Genomic DNA, 19,416 nt, shown 5'->3' on the forward strand with positions numbered 1-19,416 from the left:
ACACTGATGAAAGGCTGTCGACTTTTTGATTCCTACATGAGCGTGGAGTGGGTGCTGTGTGCCTGATGGCTGAAGACAAACATAGTCAGTCACTTTGCACATATCGCTGCAACCTAAGACCAATATAAAGCCAAAAAAATTGGCTGAAATTTCACCCCGGCTAGAACTTGGTATGTTTCCGTTGACCCAGGTTGGCCAGGGGCAGGGAGTGGGCCGGCAAGCTCGAGGGCTAAACCACCGCGTCTGTGAGGAGAAAGCTGATGAAACAATGCTCCCAGACCAGCCCTACACTAACCACACACTGATACTCCACTGCCTCAGGCAAGGTTATTACAATATCTTAGTTAGTATGTGTATTCACATCTTTTATAAGTTAATGGTCTGGCTGAGGTTGAGTAAATGTTTTATCTTTGAAGGTGGAGTAAGAAATTCCGCAGTGTGTATATGAAATCAACTGCAGAACAAACACACCCATGCATTCAGTGCTTCCTCAGATGCTCTGACCCCAAACTCATGAATGTGCATTGCAGTGACACATTAGAGGAAACTAGGGCATCTTCCACACTGGGAAAGAGGGTACTTGCAATTTTAAAGCTTATCATGTAGAAATTCCATTCATACAAACAGATCTATCGAAAGAAACCAGAGTAAAAATTGGCAAGAATCCGTTGCTTTTACAAAACTGTAGAGACAGAAGACAGGACGAGGGCTCGACTGATGTGTTTTTGTTTCATTTAATTTTCTTAGTAATCAAGGCGACTGTTAACCAATATTTGGAACAGATATGTTTATTTTCCAAATGTAAGTGCTGGTGTAAAAATGAAGAATAAAATTAACCCTATTTACATAAAATCTATGGACACCTGCTGTGGTGTCCAGGTGTTCGTGTTCGCTTGTCCCCCCCCATTTGTATCGACGAGAGAAGGCTGAATACGCATCCTGTGTTAGTGCTGCTGGATCTAACAGCTCTCTAACAGTTTTTAATAAAAGTTTTTATTAAAAGGTGAAGATTTTAAGTGTGATCCGACATTCAGACTGGGTAAACGCATTCAAATACCAATACAAATATGCCTGGTAACCTAAATATGTTCTTCAATTTGCATTGATATGTTTATCATATATATTTTCATCATATAATGTTCCTGTCCCCCTTTTAGAAAATATAATATTTTAACATTTACTCAAAACAATTTAATGGACTTACTTTGTATTTGAACTTAGACAAGTCATTTCACTTACTTAAAAAGATGTGAGAGACTCTTCCTGGGGATGTGTTGCATATCGTCTCATTTACAGTTTCTGGTTTCTGCTGGTTGTGTGTTTTGTTGCTTAAGGTCTACTCACTGTGTTGGGCCAACAAATGACTGGTTGTTTATAACCTTGTGTTGTTTATTGCAACTTCTACGATATCTGCGTCCTAACATCCTCTGCAAATGCTTCCCTCTGTGCCTTTCTGTGTACACAGTGGCTTTTAGTGTTGATACGGCTATCACTTACAATGTGTCACCACTCAGATTGTGTCATGGGCAGGACGTTGCTTTTAAACCGAATTAGATATAAAGGGGAAATATGCATAATAAAAATGTATTCAGGCTCAGAGTTAATAAGTGTCAATTGAGACTTTTTAATAATCAAACAACACATTATTTGACGTGTGAGTTGAAGCAGGGACACTTCCAGAACATCACACAAAGCCTGAGACATTTGCACTTGAAACCGAGTTTATTTTTAAATGTGCCCATTATTGCATGTTTAATCTCAAAGGTCTTCATTCATTAGATGAAAACTAAATGACAATACATCAGACATATTCACCAGGTGAATTTGAGGCTTTAAATGCTTTCATTGATGTGAATAAAATCACATTCAAATTGACCTTGGCATCTTCAAATACTTTGCTGCTTCTTTATTACAATTAAAAGCTAACACAATTGAAGAAAGCCACATTAGTTATTATGACCTTTTGTTATGTAATTTGTGATTTGAAACTGTTTTTTAGGTTTGAGATGGATAATTTTAATATATCCTAATACAAAAAATTATTGATATACCTCAAGTTCACTTTTATCGTATTTAACATCAGGTGAGTGGCCTACTTAGTCATTCGACTATAGCACATACCAAGGCTTAACAGTCCTTTATAAAACCACATTTAAATTCACTAAATCTGGATTTTTATTCTGGTCACTAACAAAACCATGAAATATATAATAATAAAAAAATGAATCCTGAATCGCAAAGCTAAAGAAAATGAAATTGAAATGAAATATCTTGTGGTCCTGCCCCAAAAGTTTGTGAGTTCTTTCTTGGTCCACAACCCACATTTCACCTAGTTTTGTGGAACTCCATTGAGCAGTTTTTGCATAATCTTGCTGACAAAACAAACAAACAAACAAAAATCAACCTAAAATCAAAGCATTGGACTGAGGTAAAAACAAAAAATCTCAGGTAATGAAAAAGTTTTTCCTCCTTAAGTTATTTTTTATTAAGTTTCATGTCATTTAGCAACAGAAAAGAATGCAACTTTTTAAATTGAAATGTTCAAATGTTTCTATTTTTCAAAAATATTGTTTGTACAACAATTTAACATGATTAGAAACATTTGGATAGCAAACAATGGGTCAAAATGATGAAGGACAAACGGTGTGTGTAGATCAATGCTGCAACACACCAACCAAGCATCACTTGTGTGTGGTGTAGACAGTGTGGGTGTTGTGATGTCGATGACTGGTGTCATTTTGTATTGCTTTGAACTTCAGAGTCACCCAGTAAATAACAATCATGTATTGGCTTCCAACCTCTGTGCTAAACTCTCCTACATGAACAACTCTTGTGGAAGTTCACTGCTCCTTCGGACTTCATAACTTGAAATGTCATCGCTATTAGAAAATAAACTGTGGAGTCTGTCTGGAGACCGAAAACTTAATCGTTCAACCTTTAGCCAAGTCGGACCAAAAACCCCATAAGATGCTCTGACGGAGAGGCCCTTGAAACTCTGAGATGTGGAGCGTCAACTACATCAGTGCTGGACCCGTGTCCTGCTCCTGAGAGCAACTCTTGATATAACACAGCTTCCAGGTGACCACAACGTGACTCAGCGCCGTCATCAAGTGTAACTTGAGGTGTCTTCTCGAAATATCAGCTAAAGAGCATTTTCACACATTTCTGCAGGTGGTGACAGCTTCGTCTCTGAAGCCTTTTAAATTTCAAAACCCATTATTTTTATTAAGTGTGAATCTGCCTCACGCCCTGAAGGTACATGATGCAGGGTCAAATTCCTTCCTTTTACCGTTTAACGGTGCGGCTTGCCTCCAGGCTATTGCCTGCCCTGTTTAGCTTAAAAACCACGAATAAAGGGCGTTTTAATGCCAGTCTGTCTGCTATCAGTAATGCTACTAATGGTGACCTGTTAATTATGTTTTCTAACAGAAAATGGCAGCTGAATTCAATGCCTCAATGCAGCCGTTCTTGATGGATAATGGGTGGTTTCTGAATAGGACTGTGTCAGTGTGAGGCAATAACGTCAAGCAGTTTGAATCTATAAAAGAACTAATTACTAAGAAAGAGATGTTGGCTGCTGCACGGCTCTCTCACAATTGGGCCCCAGGCATCATGTGGCTGTAGCCAGCAGGTTCGCAGCAGAATTGGCAATTTAAACGATAACTTCCACACCTACCACATACATTATTTCATGTCCCCAGCTTTGAAACCGCAGCCCCCGGTCGCAAAGTAGGAATCGAAGATCTTTTGTGAGGACCTTTCAGAGCAGTTTAATTAGCCGAGGCAACTTTGAATGTGGAGAGAAAGAAGAGGGCGAGCTCCACTAGTGGACCACACCAGCTTATTGTGAAAGGAGACATAACGATGTAGGGGAACACCGGAAAATTTGGTGGAATGATTTATTTACTCCATTTTCACGAATGTCAGCATTACAAAGGTCACCCTCTCAATACGGCCTCGTGCTAATGCCACAAGTTGGCCCTATATGGGACATTACACATATATCAGACAGTGAGTAAGAATGCCGCGCACATCATGAAGACACTTGGGCAGCGAGAGGGGAAATTGAGAGGAGACAGGAGGTGGGGACAGGCCGGCGGACAAATGATGAAGGGGTGAGAAAATTTAAGAGAGACACGGAGAAACCAAAGATTGAAAGAGCGAGAGGGAGAAAGAGAGAGTCACGGGCAGAGAATTCAGCGAGGTGGAAGGGGGGGTGGGGGTGCAAAGGTACACAGTATTCCTGGGTGAAACCATCATTACTATGAGCAATAGAAGCAGTCACTGGTCATTACCTTAGCCATCCACTGTCATAAGCAGAATATTTTTCCTGCCTGCCCTGCATGTCAGGGGAGGAGGGAGGCAGGCTCCTGAATGCTGAATGCCTCCTCCCTGCTCTCTCCCTCCCTGCTCTCTCCCTCCTTGCTCTCTCCCTCCCTGCGCTGGAGACCCGGGCTGCCGCTCGCTAGGTGGCTACTTCATCACCAGAGGAAGGGACCTGCCAATAGCTTCTGGAAGGGATCGATACGGTCTCTCAGCTCTTTCGTCCTCTTCATCCCTCTTTCTCCCCTTTCATCCCTCATCCCAAAATGTAGAAAATATGACGACAAAACGGGAGCTGTTTGTCCTCGTAAATCTGTCTAATGTAAATCTAATGATTTTCTATACTGTAAAGGGAACTGCCCGAGATGACTCCCATTCACAGCGCGGCTCGTATGGAGTGTGTCAGTGAAACAGGGGGGGGGGGGGGAGCAGGTAGCGGCGAGTTGAGATTGGCCTTTTATAGTCGAGTGAGTTCTCAGGTTCTCTATCAGAGGGGGGGGAGAGAGTGACGGGCCATTCTGCTCAGTGAATACTGTCATGATGTGGGCATTAAGACTCACCCCTTGCAGGAAGGTTCACGGTGATGCTGAGTGAATGTGCATCGCAGGAGTCAAACTGCCAGGCCGTGGCGGCTGTCTCCTCGGAATGGCGACCCTCTTTTCCCTCCTCTCATTCGCTCTCTGCATCATTAATTGAAATCGCTGCTTGTTGAAATGAGATGGCCACGTTCTCTTTCGTCCATAAGGAGGAATTCAAAGCCAATTAGATTATTTACACCGCAGCACTAATCATGTTTACAGAAAATACTTTAGTTGCTTAATACTGGATGTTTGGCTTGAGGTTTTCTATTCATCCGTGCCAATCTGAAAAAGAAGATGGTGAAGAAAGGCAGATATATTGGTTTGTGCTGCTGCTGCCTGTTTTAATGCTCTCCCCCAATATGCTGCGATGCCATAAAGATGATAGCAGTTTTTACTGAAAGTTTTCCAGGATTTACACTGTATTCAACATTTAGTACCTGACACCAGGTATTAAAATTCTGATTTAAGGGTAGCGAGTGTGTAACTATATTAACATCACATTCAAACATGGCCAAAGGGAAGGCAGGAAACTTCAGCTCTCATTTTCTCTGCTGTGTTTGCCCACACTGGATTGGAATTGTGACTTCAAATATTATTCGGGGCTAATCCAATATTCTATTTGTATGGTTTGAAATTGAGTTTAAAATGTCAATATCACTTCAAAAGCAGAGACGTTAACTGAATTTATGCTTAGACTTGTGTTCAGAGAGAGATGCATTTTTGGTATTGTTACAAGTTTTGCGACTGTGATTCTGGAAAATGGAAAATGACCAATTAAGTATGAGGCATTGATTTAACTTATATTTTATAAAATATTCTCATGTTAAAGCCAAGGAATGATAAATCAAGGTAATAAGACAAGTTAGAGGATAATCCTGAAATTCTTTTGAGCATGAATGCTGTAATTGGTGCTTGGTTGGCTTTGCAACAGGTAATAGGCTTTATTATTAAGTCATGTTGCTGAAAAATGTTTTACAAACAATATTAAGATCTATTTACCCATTAACATAAGGCATATGCAGCATTAATGTTGTTAGGTTAAATGTGATTAAGCAGCACAGCACAGCAAGACGGCAAGAATAATGATATTAATAAACCTAATTTATCGAGCACTTTTGAGAACCAGGGACAAAGTGCTTTACAGGACAAAGTAGAAAGCAATTTAAATGTTGAGCAATTATTAATCAAAAGAAGCCAAATATAAGAAAGAAAGTGAGATGAGAACTGTATCATAAAGAAGAAAAAGAGAGAAAGTTGAAACCACTTAACAATTCATTATATTATCAGTAATATATAATAAATCATTAATAATTAAACATATTATAACATTGTTAGTATAATCTCGAGGACAGATTACTGATTCATTTAGTTTAAGGTCTAGTGTTGCTTTGGTATTTCAGAATAAATGGAAGAGGCAGGTCTGATTCAGCTCCTGATTGCTCTTCCTCAATGATGTACGTCTCTTTAAACTGAAACTGGAACAACTGAATGTGGAAGTATAAAGAGAGAGAGAGAATCAAATACAGTTTCAAAGCAAATTAATTATATTTTCATTATATCATATGTGTATCAGAATTAATTTCCAAAAAATGAATTAAATTTCAAATTATGCTATTCAAATGAATTTCTTTAGTCAATTGTTCAAATTCGAACATAAATGATTAAAATTCAGTTTCCAGTGACACGTACTTCTGCTCATCTGAGCTGCAGAGGCTCATTCACCTTTTGTCTGGCGCCGAGTTCATGCAACAAACAGCGGGGCTCTGCAGAGGTCCTCCGGCTGAGCCCCAGGCTGCTCAGGCTGTGCTAAGCTCTCTTTGTGTGTAATTAATATAAAACAGAATTATTATTGTAATAAATTGCTGTTATTTGAATAAAAAGTAATATATAACAGGGGTATTTGGTCTTCTTCCAGACTTGCCTACAGCAAAGAATAGGGAGCTATACAAAATCAATATTAAACACGAGCACAATCAGCGCATGGCACCTTTAAAAAAACACAACGAGGTGAATGACAGTTATTAAAATTGACTTTGCTTCCAGCCATAAACGGTTTGCCAAGAATGTCCCTAACAAAAATCCATAGGACAGTTTCCATCACCTCAGGAGTTTAGCTCATTGATAATGGATATGAAAAGGATGAGTGATGGCAACTAACGACTTCATAAAACCCCTCATGGCAAAGGAGAGGACTGCGAATTAACTTAAAAGCATTATTCTTCTCATGCTTGAACCAGGGGAGAGGCCTGATTGTCTGTCTGAGCCGTGCCGGTCATGCTCCACACTGTCAGAGCAAATGAAGTCAAACGAAGGCTTAATTACAGCGATAAGTTGTTGCCCTGCAGCTAAAAACATCTTATCACTAAACAGCTGGGAAGCATTTTCTATTACTTGATGGATGCATAATTGGGTTCGGGGTGACTGTCAAAGATCAGGTTTTTTTTCTTAAAGTACAACAAGGGCCCCTGCTGTGTGTTTGTTGTTGTTTTTTTTACCTCCCTAGGGTGGGTGGGATTGCAGTGGCTCTTTTGTAATTTTACGTAATTTTACGACACAGCTTGAACCATCCATGCAAGTAAGTTTTAAAAAAAATTCATCAACCACAGCTTCTGTCGGAGTTTGACATTATAGTTTTATCGGGTGACCACAGTGCACGCTGTACAGTCGGACCTATGAAATTGAATGTGCCTCATCCCTGTTTGATTCCCGGCTGATCTTACAGAGAGGCTTCGCTACACTGACCATTATAGCGAGAAACCTAATAACAAGATGTTGTGCCTTAAGCATCCTTTATTCAGTGTTGTTCTCTGCCGTACAGCATCTTTATTTGTGAACCCGGCGAAGCCTGACGCTGTTCTGTAGAATCTAGGTTCTGCCTTTTCCATCTTCTAATTCCACAAGTCTCTGCCTGTCTGTATGTGACTCACGCATCTCGAGAACCGTTCATCTTATCAGCTTCACACTTGACATGTGTATTGATAAGGGCCCAAGGAAGTGCAGTGTCGAATTTAGTGCGGTGTGGCGACGCCATGTTTTCCATATTAATAGACAAGCAAACAGTGCATTGTAGTCAGTGGGGGCGGGGCTTAAGAGTCGATCTGTGAAGCGAGTTGAGCATGTCTTCTCAGTCGGCAAAAGTATATGGCCGACCAGGTCATTTCGATAGTTTCATTATTTTTATTTCCCACATCAGACTGACACAAACATCCACGGGTGTCATGGGTGCCGATCTCCATCATATGACCCCTTCTCTTTAGCATTTGTCTAAAAAGTATGAGTACAACATTCATTTTGTTGCTGAGCTACAGAGCTTTTATTTTGAAGAGATGAGAATTTGGGTTTGAAGATTGGGTCGGTTACATAACAGACCTCTGAAATAGTCGACGTGCAATGTATGAAAAAATGCAGAGTGATTAAACAAATTCAGTTTCATTTTAAGAAAGACATCGAATCGTTGGATCAATCCTGTTGATCACGGACACACAACGTTGCAGATAAACTAAGTAACAACCAACCATTACCAGGGCCCCAGCAGGTTTACATCAGGCACTGCACTCGTTTAAAAATACACTAAAGCGGAGGTTGCTGCTCAATAAAGACATGGAAGAAAGGTAAAGGAGATTGTTTGCTGAGTAAGTGGTAGTGTTGGACCCTCTCTTAAAGCTTTTAGAAGGTAATTGTGGTAATTAGATATACTGGGAAATCTCAAGTCCAGGAACCTTTCTCTCGACAGAACCTTAAAGAACGTGAATAGAGATGTGGGCGATACCAAGGAAACTGAAAAAAAGACAGAAAACATGTGCCTGCATATCTTTCAACATGCAAACTAGAACAGACAAACTAGAAAAGTGCTCGCACTCGTAACTTGGAGGATTTAGGTAATTTTCTCCGTCGCCTCGCTCCTCGCTCTTCTTCTCTCCGTTTTCATTTTCTGTTATTTCTTTTTCTCCCTCTGTGCCTCTCTTTTTCCCATCTCAAACACACGCACAATCCCCGACCACAGCAGATGTCAATAGCTATATGTGCTCAGAGAATGGCCGGTCGAGCTGCTCATTCTTGTTATAGAAGTCAATATTAATAGTGAATGCAGAGTTGGAGATGCAGAAGTACACATGAAGTATTGACTCGGCACATGTTCACAAATCTGAGGCGGTTACATTTACTCTGTGGACAATTTACGATGAGAGGATCCCTCCAGTAATTCCCTGTCTGAGTTTAGTCATGCCTTTTCACCGTGTGCCAGTGAACATGTAGATCTATACGCTTTGCTTTGGACTAGCTTTAATGAATGAATTAAACTTGTGTAACTCGCATTCCACTTGTAGTTAATTATCTTTAAATATCCGATGATATAGTGTCTTTTTATTTCTGATATTTGACTCTTGTTTGATGATATGTCCCAAGGAGACATTAACAACACTGGTCTGCACGAGCCAGTGAACAGAGGCACACACACACACACACACACACACACACACACACACACACACACACACACACACACACACACACACACACACACACACACACACACAAACACAAAAACATCCCATCCTATTATCACCGCAGCATGAAGACAGCGTTTTATCAGCTTGCATAATCTTTGCCAAAGAATCCGAGCAGCGTGTTGATAAACAAAACGTAGTGTATCTATCGATTGGATCTACTGATTGGTTGTCCAGGCGGCGCCGTTTTGTGCCAACAGGTTTCAGATTTTCTCATTTGCGGGAGCGGGCCTCCAACCTCCTTCCTCACAACACCCTCCCTGTTGTTTCTGTTGGGATCAGAATGTGAAGCTATTACACACTGGAGGGTTTGTCTCAATCACACAGAATGGCTATGAATTTTAAATGCAGGATTAGGGGCCTACAGAGGAGCAGGCGCATGGGGGGGGACTCAGTCAGAGGAGTGCTAATTTGATTTTTTTTTAATATATTTATTTCTTACAAACAGCTCTGGCAACACAATGTGTGCAGGGAAGATGCAGTGTGCATGTTTTAGTCCGTCAACTGTTCCCTCAAATCAAGCCGCAGCCGGAACAAACACTCGCTCCAAAAGTAAATGATGTGACAGTGCCAAACATCAAGTTTTCCACAAGAAAAATACCCCACCGCTCACACGTTAGTTGGTAAGCTTCTACCTATCACTCTGAAATTACTTACATACAAGATAAAACTACATATATTTCCAAGCCATCCATTCAGCCTTAAATCGAGTGAAAGATAAAATGCTCAATGTGTACGTTTTGAAAATTCAAGGCCAAAAAAAGAATCCATCTGTCCATTATCTATACCGCTTACACTTTGATGGTCTCGGGGGGAGCTGGATCCAATCCCAGCTGACAGCGAGAGGCGGGGAACACCCTGGAGAGGACGTCACAGCCAACACACAGAGACACATCCACACTCGTACGTAATCTGCATGTCTTTGGACTGTGGGAGAAAACCCACACAGACATGCGAAAAACATGCACACACAAGCTGGGTTTCCAATTGGAAACCGTCGTGCCTCCAGGCGACAGTGCTAACCACCGCATCTTGATAAACCAATCATGGACTGAATTTCCTTTCTGTATTTGCTGAGTGACAATAAATCATTGCTATCACTCTCTCTGTTTCAGGTGGAGACACGGAAGACTTGTCTCCGTATGAACCTGTGGCACCAAACCGACACCCTGACGCGTTCCGCTTGGCCTCCATCTCATCAGGTATTGTCGGTTTGCTCTTCACTGAAAACGAGGTGGTTTATCACCCGAGGGGAAATATAATGCAAATATTCATCTTAGATTAAATGAAGGTTCCTTTGGGATAAAAATAAAAACAATGCATTTGTCTGAAGTGTTGATCTCGGTGGCACGTACTACCAGCCAACCATCCCTGTCTTGCTACGTATAATGGTCGCTGTGGGCTTGTGAGGTAAAACATATTCAGTCTCAGTGTATTACATCACATTTTTTATCCCAACATATTGATTTTGCTTTCAGTTTGATTTCCTCTTTGGTTTACTAATCAAACAGCCTAGCACTCAGCAGGGGAGCTATAGACCGCTCCTTCATTTACTGGTTATTACCATCATAGTATCACTAACCAATGCAGATCTTATTATAGGCCACAGCTACAATGTTTTATGCGGTCCAGAGAAGCGAATCCTACAAAAGGTGTGATTGGACCCAGGGATGACACTCGTCCATTGCCAGAGCCACAGGCTACAGTCACCTGCAGATTCAATAGTTTTCTTTCATCCTTCTCAAACAGAAATTTCCACATGATGTTCTCTGCCACTTTTTTTTTTGCTCTTTTAAGCCCAAAGCAATCCACGAACACTGAAGACAGCACATTTTCCTTTTCTCTTGGCTGATGTATCTTGTTTTGTCTTATAACTGGGAGGTTCAAGGAAGACAAGCTTTTTGCATAATCTCCTTGGCTTGAAATCAGCAGTGTATCACTTGTTTTTGAAAATGCGCTTGGTTGGTATGTGGAAAGAAGAATAGGGTACCAGAATAAATATGATAGTGTGCAGGCTTTGAGTACTTTGAAATTCTTTGAGCGATGATGGCAATCTGCCATTTGTCATTTTAAGTGCACGTTCGTGCAGGGAGCGCATACGTCTGCCAGGGCTTCACAATCCGCACAAATTAGTTGTTTTAAAGATAGAGAATGTTTACAAGTTGCATCCAAATTTGTGATCTGCACCAAAATATTTGAAGTCGGCGATATGCTGATTTATGATAGATCTTATAAGGGCTTTGTTCAAAGATAAACTTTCAAGTGTTGGAGGCTCATTATCACTGAGTTGTGGCCATTTATCACGTTGCTATACTGCCAAATTAATTAAAGTATTACAAATCACTCAGAGTTGACTTGTACAGATCAACAGTTATGGCAGTTCATTTCAACAGAGCTTCAAGAAATATGCAACTAGTCACAAGAAAACTAGAATGTCACACAGTAGAGCACCGTCCTCCGCCATGAACGCCCAACAGTCCACTTATTACATTACATTACATGACATTACATTCAGCTGGCGCCTTTATCCAAAGCGACTCACAATAAGTGCATTCAACCATGAGAGAACAAACCCAGAACAGCAAGAACAATTTTCTTCAAGAGAGCCAGTGCTATATGTAAGTGCCAAATAAGTGCTACTCAATAAATATATATATATATAGTTTATTTTTTTTTATTCAAGGTATAATCAGAAGAGATGTGTCTTTAGTCTGCGGCAGAAGATGTGTCGACTTTCTGCTGTTCTCATGTCAGTCGGGAACTCGCTCCAGCATTTAGGAGCCAGGACAGTAAAGAGTCGTGATTATGTTGAGTGGTTAGCTCCCAGTGAGGGAGCAGGAAGCCGATTGGCAGATGAGAGCGGAGTGGACAGGCTAGGATGAAATCACCACATCCAGATTTTTTTGGGATATGCACCAAATTTCAAACACTCATAAATGTAAATCACCTAAACATGTCTGTTTTTTATTAATACGATTTTTTTAATTAATGAAAATGTTGAAAAACAACATGTTAAAGACCTTACATTGTTAAGTACAGTAAAAAAATATATATATATCCTGCATTCGCCCCCTTCAGATCAGCACAACATTCTTGGGTTCTTCACTGACCCATACCACCTTCTTCCACTGTGTTCTGTGATAACCTGGTTTCGTGCTAACTAACAGACAAACTTAGACAATATAACCTCAATTGTGTAGGTAGTTATGAGCAAAAACATTTATTGGATAAAATATCCCCCCTGGTGGCCACATTTTCCAAAATGTTATTGACATCTCTTTAGTTGTTTTGAGATGTAATTATGTAGTTATAATCAAGTAATTATAATCAAAAGTAAAAAAAGTTATTATTATCAAAAGTACAGATGCTCAGGTTCAGCCTACCAGTGTAGAGTACTTGCCATGCTAAAACAAGGAGAACAGTACAGTGCACCTACATATTAAGATATAAGATTAGGGGACTCATTACTGTATCCATTTTCCTCAACTGTTTCCTCCAGTCTCTCCAAGGTGAAATATTGAATTTGCACTCTGAAATCTGTTTAGCCGCAAGCTTTCCTCATTATTTATCGTTTCTGAGGTCTGAGTAATTGATTGTGGCGCTGAGAGGAAACCGCAGGCAAACAGATAAGTAATTACGCAGTTGTTTCATGGAAATACTTCTCACTTCATTTACCTAACCATTTAAAAGTATTCATAATCACGTCTATAAATGTATAAACTGTATAGAGACCCGGGGAGTATATGATATCTGGTTGGTTGATGAGGACAGGGGAATGTATACTCTCCAAGAGCAAAGGTAGGAAATTGAAAAATAATCTCTCCTATTTTTAAAAGTTTTTGTCTGGGAGGAAGATAAGGGACAGCAGTTGTGATAGAACTGAAAAAATAACTCTATTCTACTTTAAGCACTCACACTCTGAAGTCGAAATGAAACAGAGCATATGGAGTCTGTGTTTCCGCCTTGTCCCAAGTGATACCTGCAAAACTATCTCAAACAGGCCTCTCTAATGGGTAGTTTGAGCCGCACAGTGCTGGCAGAACTTCAGACTCAAAATTTGCATGCACTCTACACAAACACACACACACAGAAAATGAGCAGATTTAACCCCCCCTGGGATCCGTCCCTTAAATAAGGGCAATGGCAATTCTTCGCTTCCTCCTCTTTTCTTCTGCAACACTGATGACAATAAGGCTAAGGAAGCTTCGTTAGAAACACTGGGAGGAGTTCTGCTCTTCTCGCCCTGGCTGGGCCGGCGCTGTGCACCTGCATCAGCAGTGTTTCATCACCTCAGTGCTCAGCACCGTTGCATCGAGAGCTGACTACAGTTTCCTCGTTGACAGCAGTGGGCTTTTTTTCCCAGCAATTTCTCTGCTGTGATGGCAGTGTGGTGGCTCTCTCCCAAGCCCCCTGTTCCTTTTCTTCAGTGTGCCACACCTCTCACCCCTAAAGGATGGTGGTGGGTGATGGTGGGTTAGTTTGCTTTGTGCTGGGGAGACTGCCTGCAGAGGCACAAAAGCAACATAGTCTTTATATTATTGAATTGGAAAGCAGCAATTTGAAGAAGCCAGCAGGAAGTTCTGGTTTTAATAAAACGATTTTGAAGACAGATGATGGCACAGGCTCTTTTGCACTGAATTCGGGCTTCATTATGTGTGATGATGCAATGGAAAATATAATTATGTTAACATTGAATGTGTTTTATATGTATGCAAATCCACCTTGATCGCAGGAGATTAAGGTGGATTCTTCAAAATCTCTGAAAGCTTTAAGGGCCGGCAGCAGAGATGAAGGTAACACAACCACCTGCCCTGTGATTGGACTTTGCTTTGTGATTAGATTTTCCAGCGTCCAATCAGATACAGGAGTAAAAACAGGTTCAATCATCCAATGTAACACAGTGTGAGATGTTTGAGCACTGAGTTTCATATGTTTACCAATTTTCCTCTTTGTGCCTGTACACAGATAGGCCCTGTCCAAATTCTTGTCCCTTGGCCCTACCCCTAGGTATGAAGTGCCCTTTGCTGGGAGTGTCCCAAACAGATCCACAAGGGAGAGGGCTAGAAAATCCTCCCCTAGGAATTGGAGCACCACTCGCTACGTCATTAGCAGCCAAAAAACAATTATTACAGTGACAATATAAACCAACATTATTATATTAACCACTGTTATCAACCAACAGTTACACATCTGACAACTGCAGGACAGAAACAGATTGATTTTTGACGGATTGAATAGCGATTTTCTTTTAATTAATTAATTTTCTGTATTAAAATAAAGTATCCCCTGGATTAAACACATTTTTATCTAACCCTAACCCTAACCCGGTTTTTAGGGGGGTCCATCAGATTCGACAGTTGAAGAGGTGCTTGAAAGGCTGGGTCAACCCCTACCCTTCACAGCCACACGCAATTGCAATTACATTCCCTCGTACACATGCAGAAGTCAGATAATCGCTGTGTGCTGTCCGGTCCTGTAACCTGTAACACTCTATTATCATGTCCCCCTGTTAGTGTCAGGGCAGAGAGTACGGTTATCAGATAGATGATGGAGATGACAGAGGAGAGAGAGCAGAGGTTACACGGGGTAAACATGTGAACAGGACAGCACTGACAGCTGACTGGAAATGGAAGCGAACCAAGAAGTGAATGGAAGTTGAAAGATTTAATAATACCACAAAAAAGAACCTCTCAGCGACTGAGCAAGTAGCTCAGTGCGATGGAGACATATTAGAAATCTTTGTCCGTTATAATCAGTATCTAAGCTGTTACACCGTCGGAATGAAAAACACTTTTGCAGCAAAATAAAGATGCATTAAGTGAACTTCACATGGCTGTTTAGCAACACTACACCCACAATGTCAGAATTGTTTAAAAACATGAGCAGCACAACACAGTTCTTTTTACAATCCTGCTGATGCATATTCTTGGTTTTTCAATAGGTCCAGTCCAGTGCATTATGGCTGAATCAACTTAACATAAATACATAAATAGCAGTAAGGTATCTACTCGAGTCCTGCAGTTGGTTTTTACTTGCAACCAGCATCACCACAGCACAAACAGCCCATTCCAAACAGGCAGGCTTACAACGGGCACTGCACTAGTCTAATCGAAAAGAAAGTTACAATAATGTATTTTAGCATGCTCCTATTTATCCATGTGTAAAATATCTGCGCCCAAGGTTAAAACTTGAACCACCAGCACCATCTCCCTTTAGTCAAATTGTAACATTAACAGCGTTAAGCTCAGGTACAAGGGGAACATTTAGGCTTGTGAAAAGAAAAACACATGCAGGTAATTTTTTTTTTTGTCGCTGGAAGAATCTTAATCATCAAACGGTGCCGAATTGTGCTGAGTGAGTCTTTCCCAGAGGAAATCTGTTGACAATCAGCTCTCTACACAGAACCCCTTTAGTTGCTGTAAAAGCTGAGCACAAAACGCAATAATGCATAGCTTCCCTGTTCTAATCAATTTGGAGCAAACACTAGTGGGAATCTAACAAAATCAAGCAAAAGATGAAGTGTGGTAGGATGCTGCAGGAGGGCACATTTGTCTTGTTTACAGTCCCACACCTTGCGATGACAGGCACCTCCCTGCTCCACCAAGTTTGGTTAGATTTTGAAAATTAATCACCTTTGCTGCTTGATGTAGTACAAGTTTGTTTGATGCGGGCGAAAAGCTTCAAGGCTGCAATTATTACATTAACCTGCTCATTATTTCCTCAGTTAATCAATTAATGAATCATTTGGTCCAGGAACATATCTGAAAATGGGGGAATAGCCCATCCATACTCCTCAGAGTGCAATTTGACTGTGCAAACCAACAATCCACGAGTAGAAGAAGTATTCTTAACCTGCGTGCAGGACCTCGGAGCGTTCTGGCTGTGTTCGTGGAGCTGCAGTTACAATGCATCACCATTATCTTCTCCGTCTCGGGACAGAGAGGCTGTACGAGTCAATAGCCCTCTGCTCAAATCAATAAGACATCATGTATGAAGAATGTGGGCGAGAATCCAACCTTCACATTGCACCTAAACCCTTATCAAAGCCCTGATGACTGACGTACAAGGGCGGGCGTGAAAAGATATGACTGACTGTAATTGTTAATATGCTCCACGTGAAATGTATTCTGTTCTCCTGACCCAGCACTGAGCTAATTAACTTATTAGGAGCAGAGGGCAGCGTATAGAGTCCCTCATTCAGGGGTCCCTGCAGGAATTAAGTGTAACGTTCCTTAGTTAGACCTTCTAACTCTCCGCACTAAGCCTCTCACCTCTCAGCTCATTGTGCCCACCATCCAATTAAATCCAGAAAGCTCTTTCCTCTGCTGGGGGGAAAGGAACAGTGCAAGAGCCGTGCTCAGCATGCTGCTGAAATGTTTGACATTTTCACATTGTCCTCATAATAATTACTATTACTTAGGCAAACACCACCTTTTTTTCTTTGAATGCATACAGTAGCTTTCTTTGCTTTTTTGGAGCCTGGCTCTATCTGTGTGTGTGCTTGTTTGCACAATATTGTTTTTGTGGATATGTCAGTGATTGTGCCTGCGTGTTTTTGTCTTACTTTGTTTATGTGCTTCATTATTCAGTGTGAATTTTCTGATCAGTTTAGTCGTGCCTTAGATTGTCTTTCTGTGGGTCAGTAATGAGACCGGTTGTTTACAGCTCACTAAACAGCATCTCTTTGTAATAGTCAGCATTTTCCTAAAAAGTTTGAATTATACAGCAGTGAATAACAGTTCTTTAGGTTGTTAGTATGGTCAGCTTCTCGCATGCTGGTCATGAACAGGGAGGCAGGTTATTTTAGAACAGAGGACAAGATGCTGAATATCACTACAGATGAAAGTCGTCCACACTACTTTGACAAAAAGTTGACAACCACCAGAAGATCACCATCCATTGATCTTCAGTTGTGTACCTCAGTATCATCGGGTGTTTCTGCAAGACCCGCTCTGCTAAGGCAGGCCCACCAGGCTGATCAGACCTGGGTGTGTGTCCCTAACATCCTGGGGCCCAGCTGGGGTCTTTCCTCCTGATCCAGAGCCATTAGCTGCTGCATTCTGCAGTCCGTGATATTTTTTTTTTGGTCGAGCACACGGCTTGTTTGTGTATTCCTCACTTTGTGAGCAACCTGTTGGTTGATGTTGCCATAAAACACCTGCAGCCATCCTCCGCTGGGCAGACTATTTACAGCCACGTTGTTCTGCCTCAGATCTCGGCATACTGACGCATCTTTCTCTAATAAGGGTCATCAACAGCATCCTTCCAAGTTACTGTCAATTCTTGGAAGAAGACGACCCTGGGTCTAAGGGTGGTGGTGGGGACAATTTGGGATGGGACCATAAGCCCATGGTCTACAAACACCAGTCTCCAGCTGGCTCCAACTGACCACTCCTGGTCAGTGGAGGAGGACCTCACTGTCCCTGTTCTCTTCCTCCAACAAATCATATCCTTGGAACTGAGCATGGTGTTCGAGGACAATGGATTAGTAGATGTTCGGTTATTATTATATTTTGTAGGTTCATGTAGATTATATATCAATATGTTGTGCATTATTGCCTGTGACGGCTGAAGGAGATGGACAGGGTGCATGAGGGGGAAACTGCAGATGCTCAGGCTTTGAATTTCCCCAGAGGAAGCACAACTTGAAGGGCGGATGCTCACAAACAGCTCAGGCGTGTGTTCACAGCAATTTAAGGGTTAGTCTTTCTCACAGGGCTTTTCCCACCTTTACTCTCACATACAAATATTTAGTCGTCTCTCGTCATGTCAATCTCCCCTTTGTTCTCTCTCATCTGCATGCCGGCTCATCTTTCCACCGATTACTCCAAAATTCCGCTGATCCCCGAGAACAGAAGACTTCGTGAACTGTGCCGGTCCTCCTCTGATGAGGCCCACATCTGACTTGCTCAATCAGGCTCCGGGAGAGGATGCTGTAGATCCTGCGCAATCTCCTCTTCGCCTCTGGAAGCCTTGCTGCGACACAGAGTACAGAGCTAATGACTGATGAGCCCTTTGACACTGAAATGCTTGACATGCTCCTCAGGGTCCAGACTAAAGACTTCCCTAACAAGCTCTCGCACACTCACCCAGGGCCGTATTAAATCCAAACTCTGGCACCTTTCCTAATTACTGAGAACATACCCGCAGCCAAGAACCTCTTCCTAACCTGGACTGAACTCCCCTCTGCAGCGACGAGTCCCTCGAGTATGGGATGATATATGAAATGCAGAATTCAAATTAGGCTGACGGAGAGCAATTACAGGGGAAGTATAGGATCCCTTACTCTTTGGGAAAAAAGAGCATCAAAATCAAGATACGTTGAATGTGAACATTTTATCCACTTCTCCTCATTCATACGTGCTTTGTCCACTTCCCTCACCTCACCCTTTCTCTTTTTATTATTCCACTCCATTATTGCTGTGTTTTCTCTCACGAGAACACAGGTCTTAGGAAACTCTCTGTTTCTCTCCATCTGTTTCACTATAGGCGTCTCCTATCTCACATCTTACCCCTTCTGCTTCCCTCTCGCTCCTTTCTCTTCATTTCCTTCCGTCCCTCTGTCTTCCCCCCGTGCGTGCTATGAGTGCGGAAAGAATAGATGGTTATATCCACTACATTGCTATCAGTGGGGTCTAATTTATGGCTGCCATAAAGCAGAGAGCCCTATTAAAAGCCTATTTACAGTCAAGCGGCAGGATCACCGAAAGCAACGACAGTGCTTCAACTGTTGTGAACATCAGCTAAATGTTATGAGACCACTTTTAACTGTGCAAACGCGGCAGTTGTGAGTAAACAACATGAGACCATTTAATTCTCCGATGTGAATTTATTTGTTGGGTTACTTGATTAACCAAATCGAAAGTCACAACATTTATTCTGCGGTGACAGAGGAAAAAAAGCATTATTTGTGATTTTTCATGCACCTAACGACACTGATTATTCAGTGTTTATAGCATCCATTAATCAATCAGTGCACCCCCTCGTCTATCTGTCCATTCAGTCGG

At 41.5% G+C, this 19,416-nt stretch overlaps 1 protein-coding gene across 1 annotated transcript in view; it reads left to right on the forward strand.

Annotated features, from left to right (window-relative positions):
• Positions 1 to 19,416, forward strand: part of LOC133001960 (GDNF family receptor alpha-2-like) — a 52,852-nt gene that overhangs the window by 4,017 nt on the left and 29,419 nt on the right. Inside the window, exon 3 of the mRNA XM_061071684.1 lies at positions 10,525 to 10,611. Within this exon, the coding sequence (XP_060927667.1) occupies positions 10,525 to 10,611 (87 nt within the window). The remainder of the gene's footprint in view (positions 1 to 10,524; positions 10,612 to 19,416) is intronic.

The sequence above is a fragment of the Limanda limanda genome, chromosome 5, assembly GCF_963576545.1.
Source record: "Limanda limanda chromosome 5, fLimLim1.1, whole genome shotgun sequence".
NCBI classification, from domain to species: Eukaryota; Metazoa; Chordata; class Actinopteri; order Pleuronectiformes; family Pleuronectidae; genus Limanda; species Limanda limanda.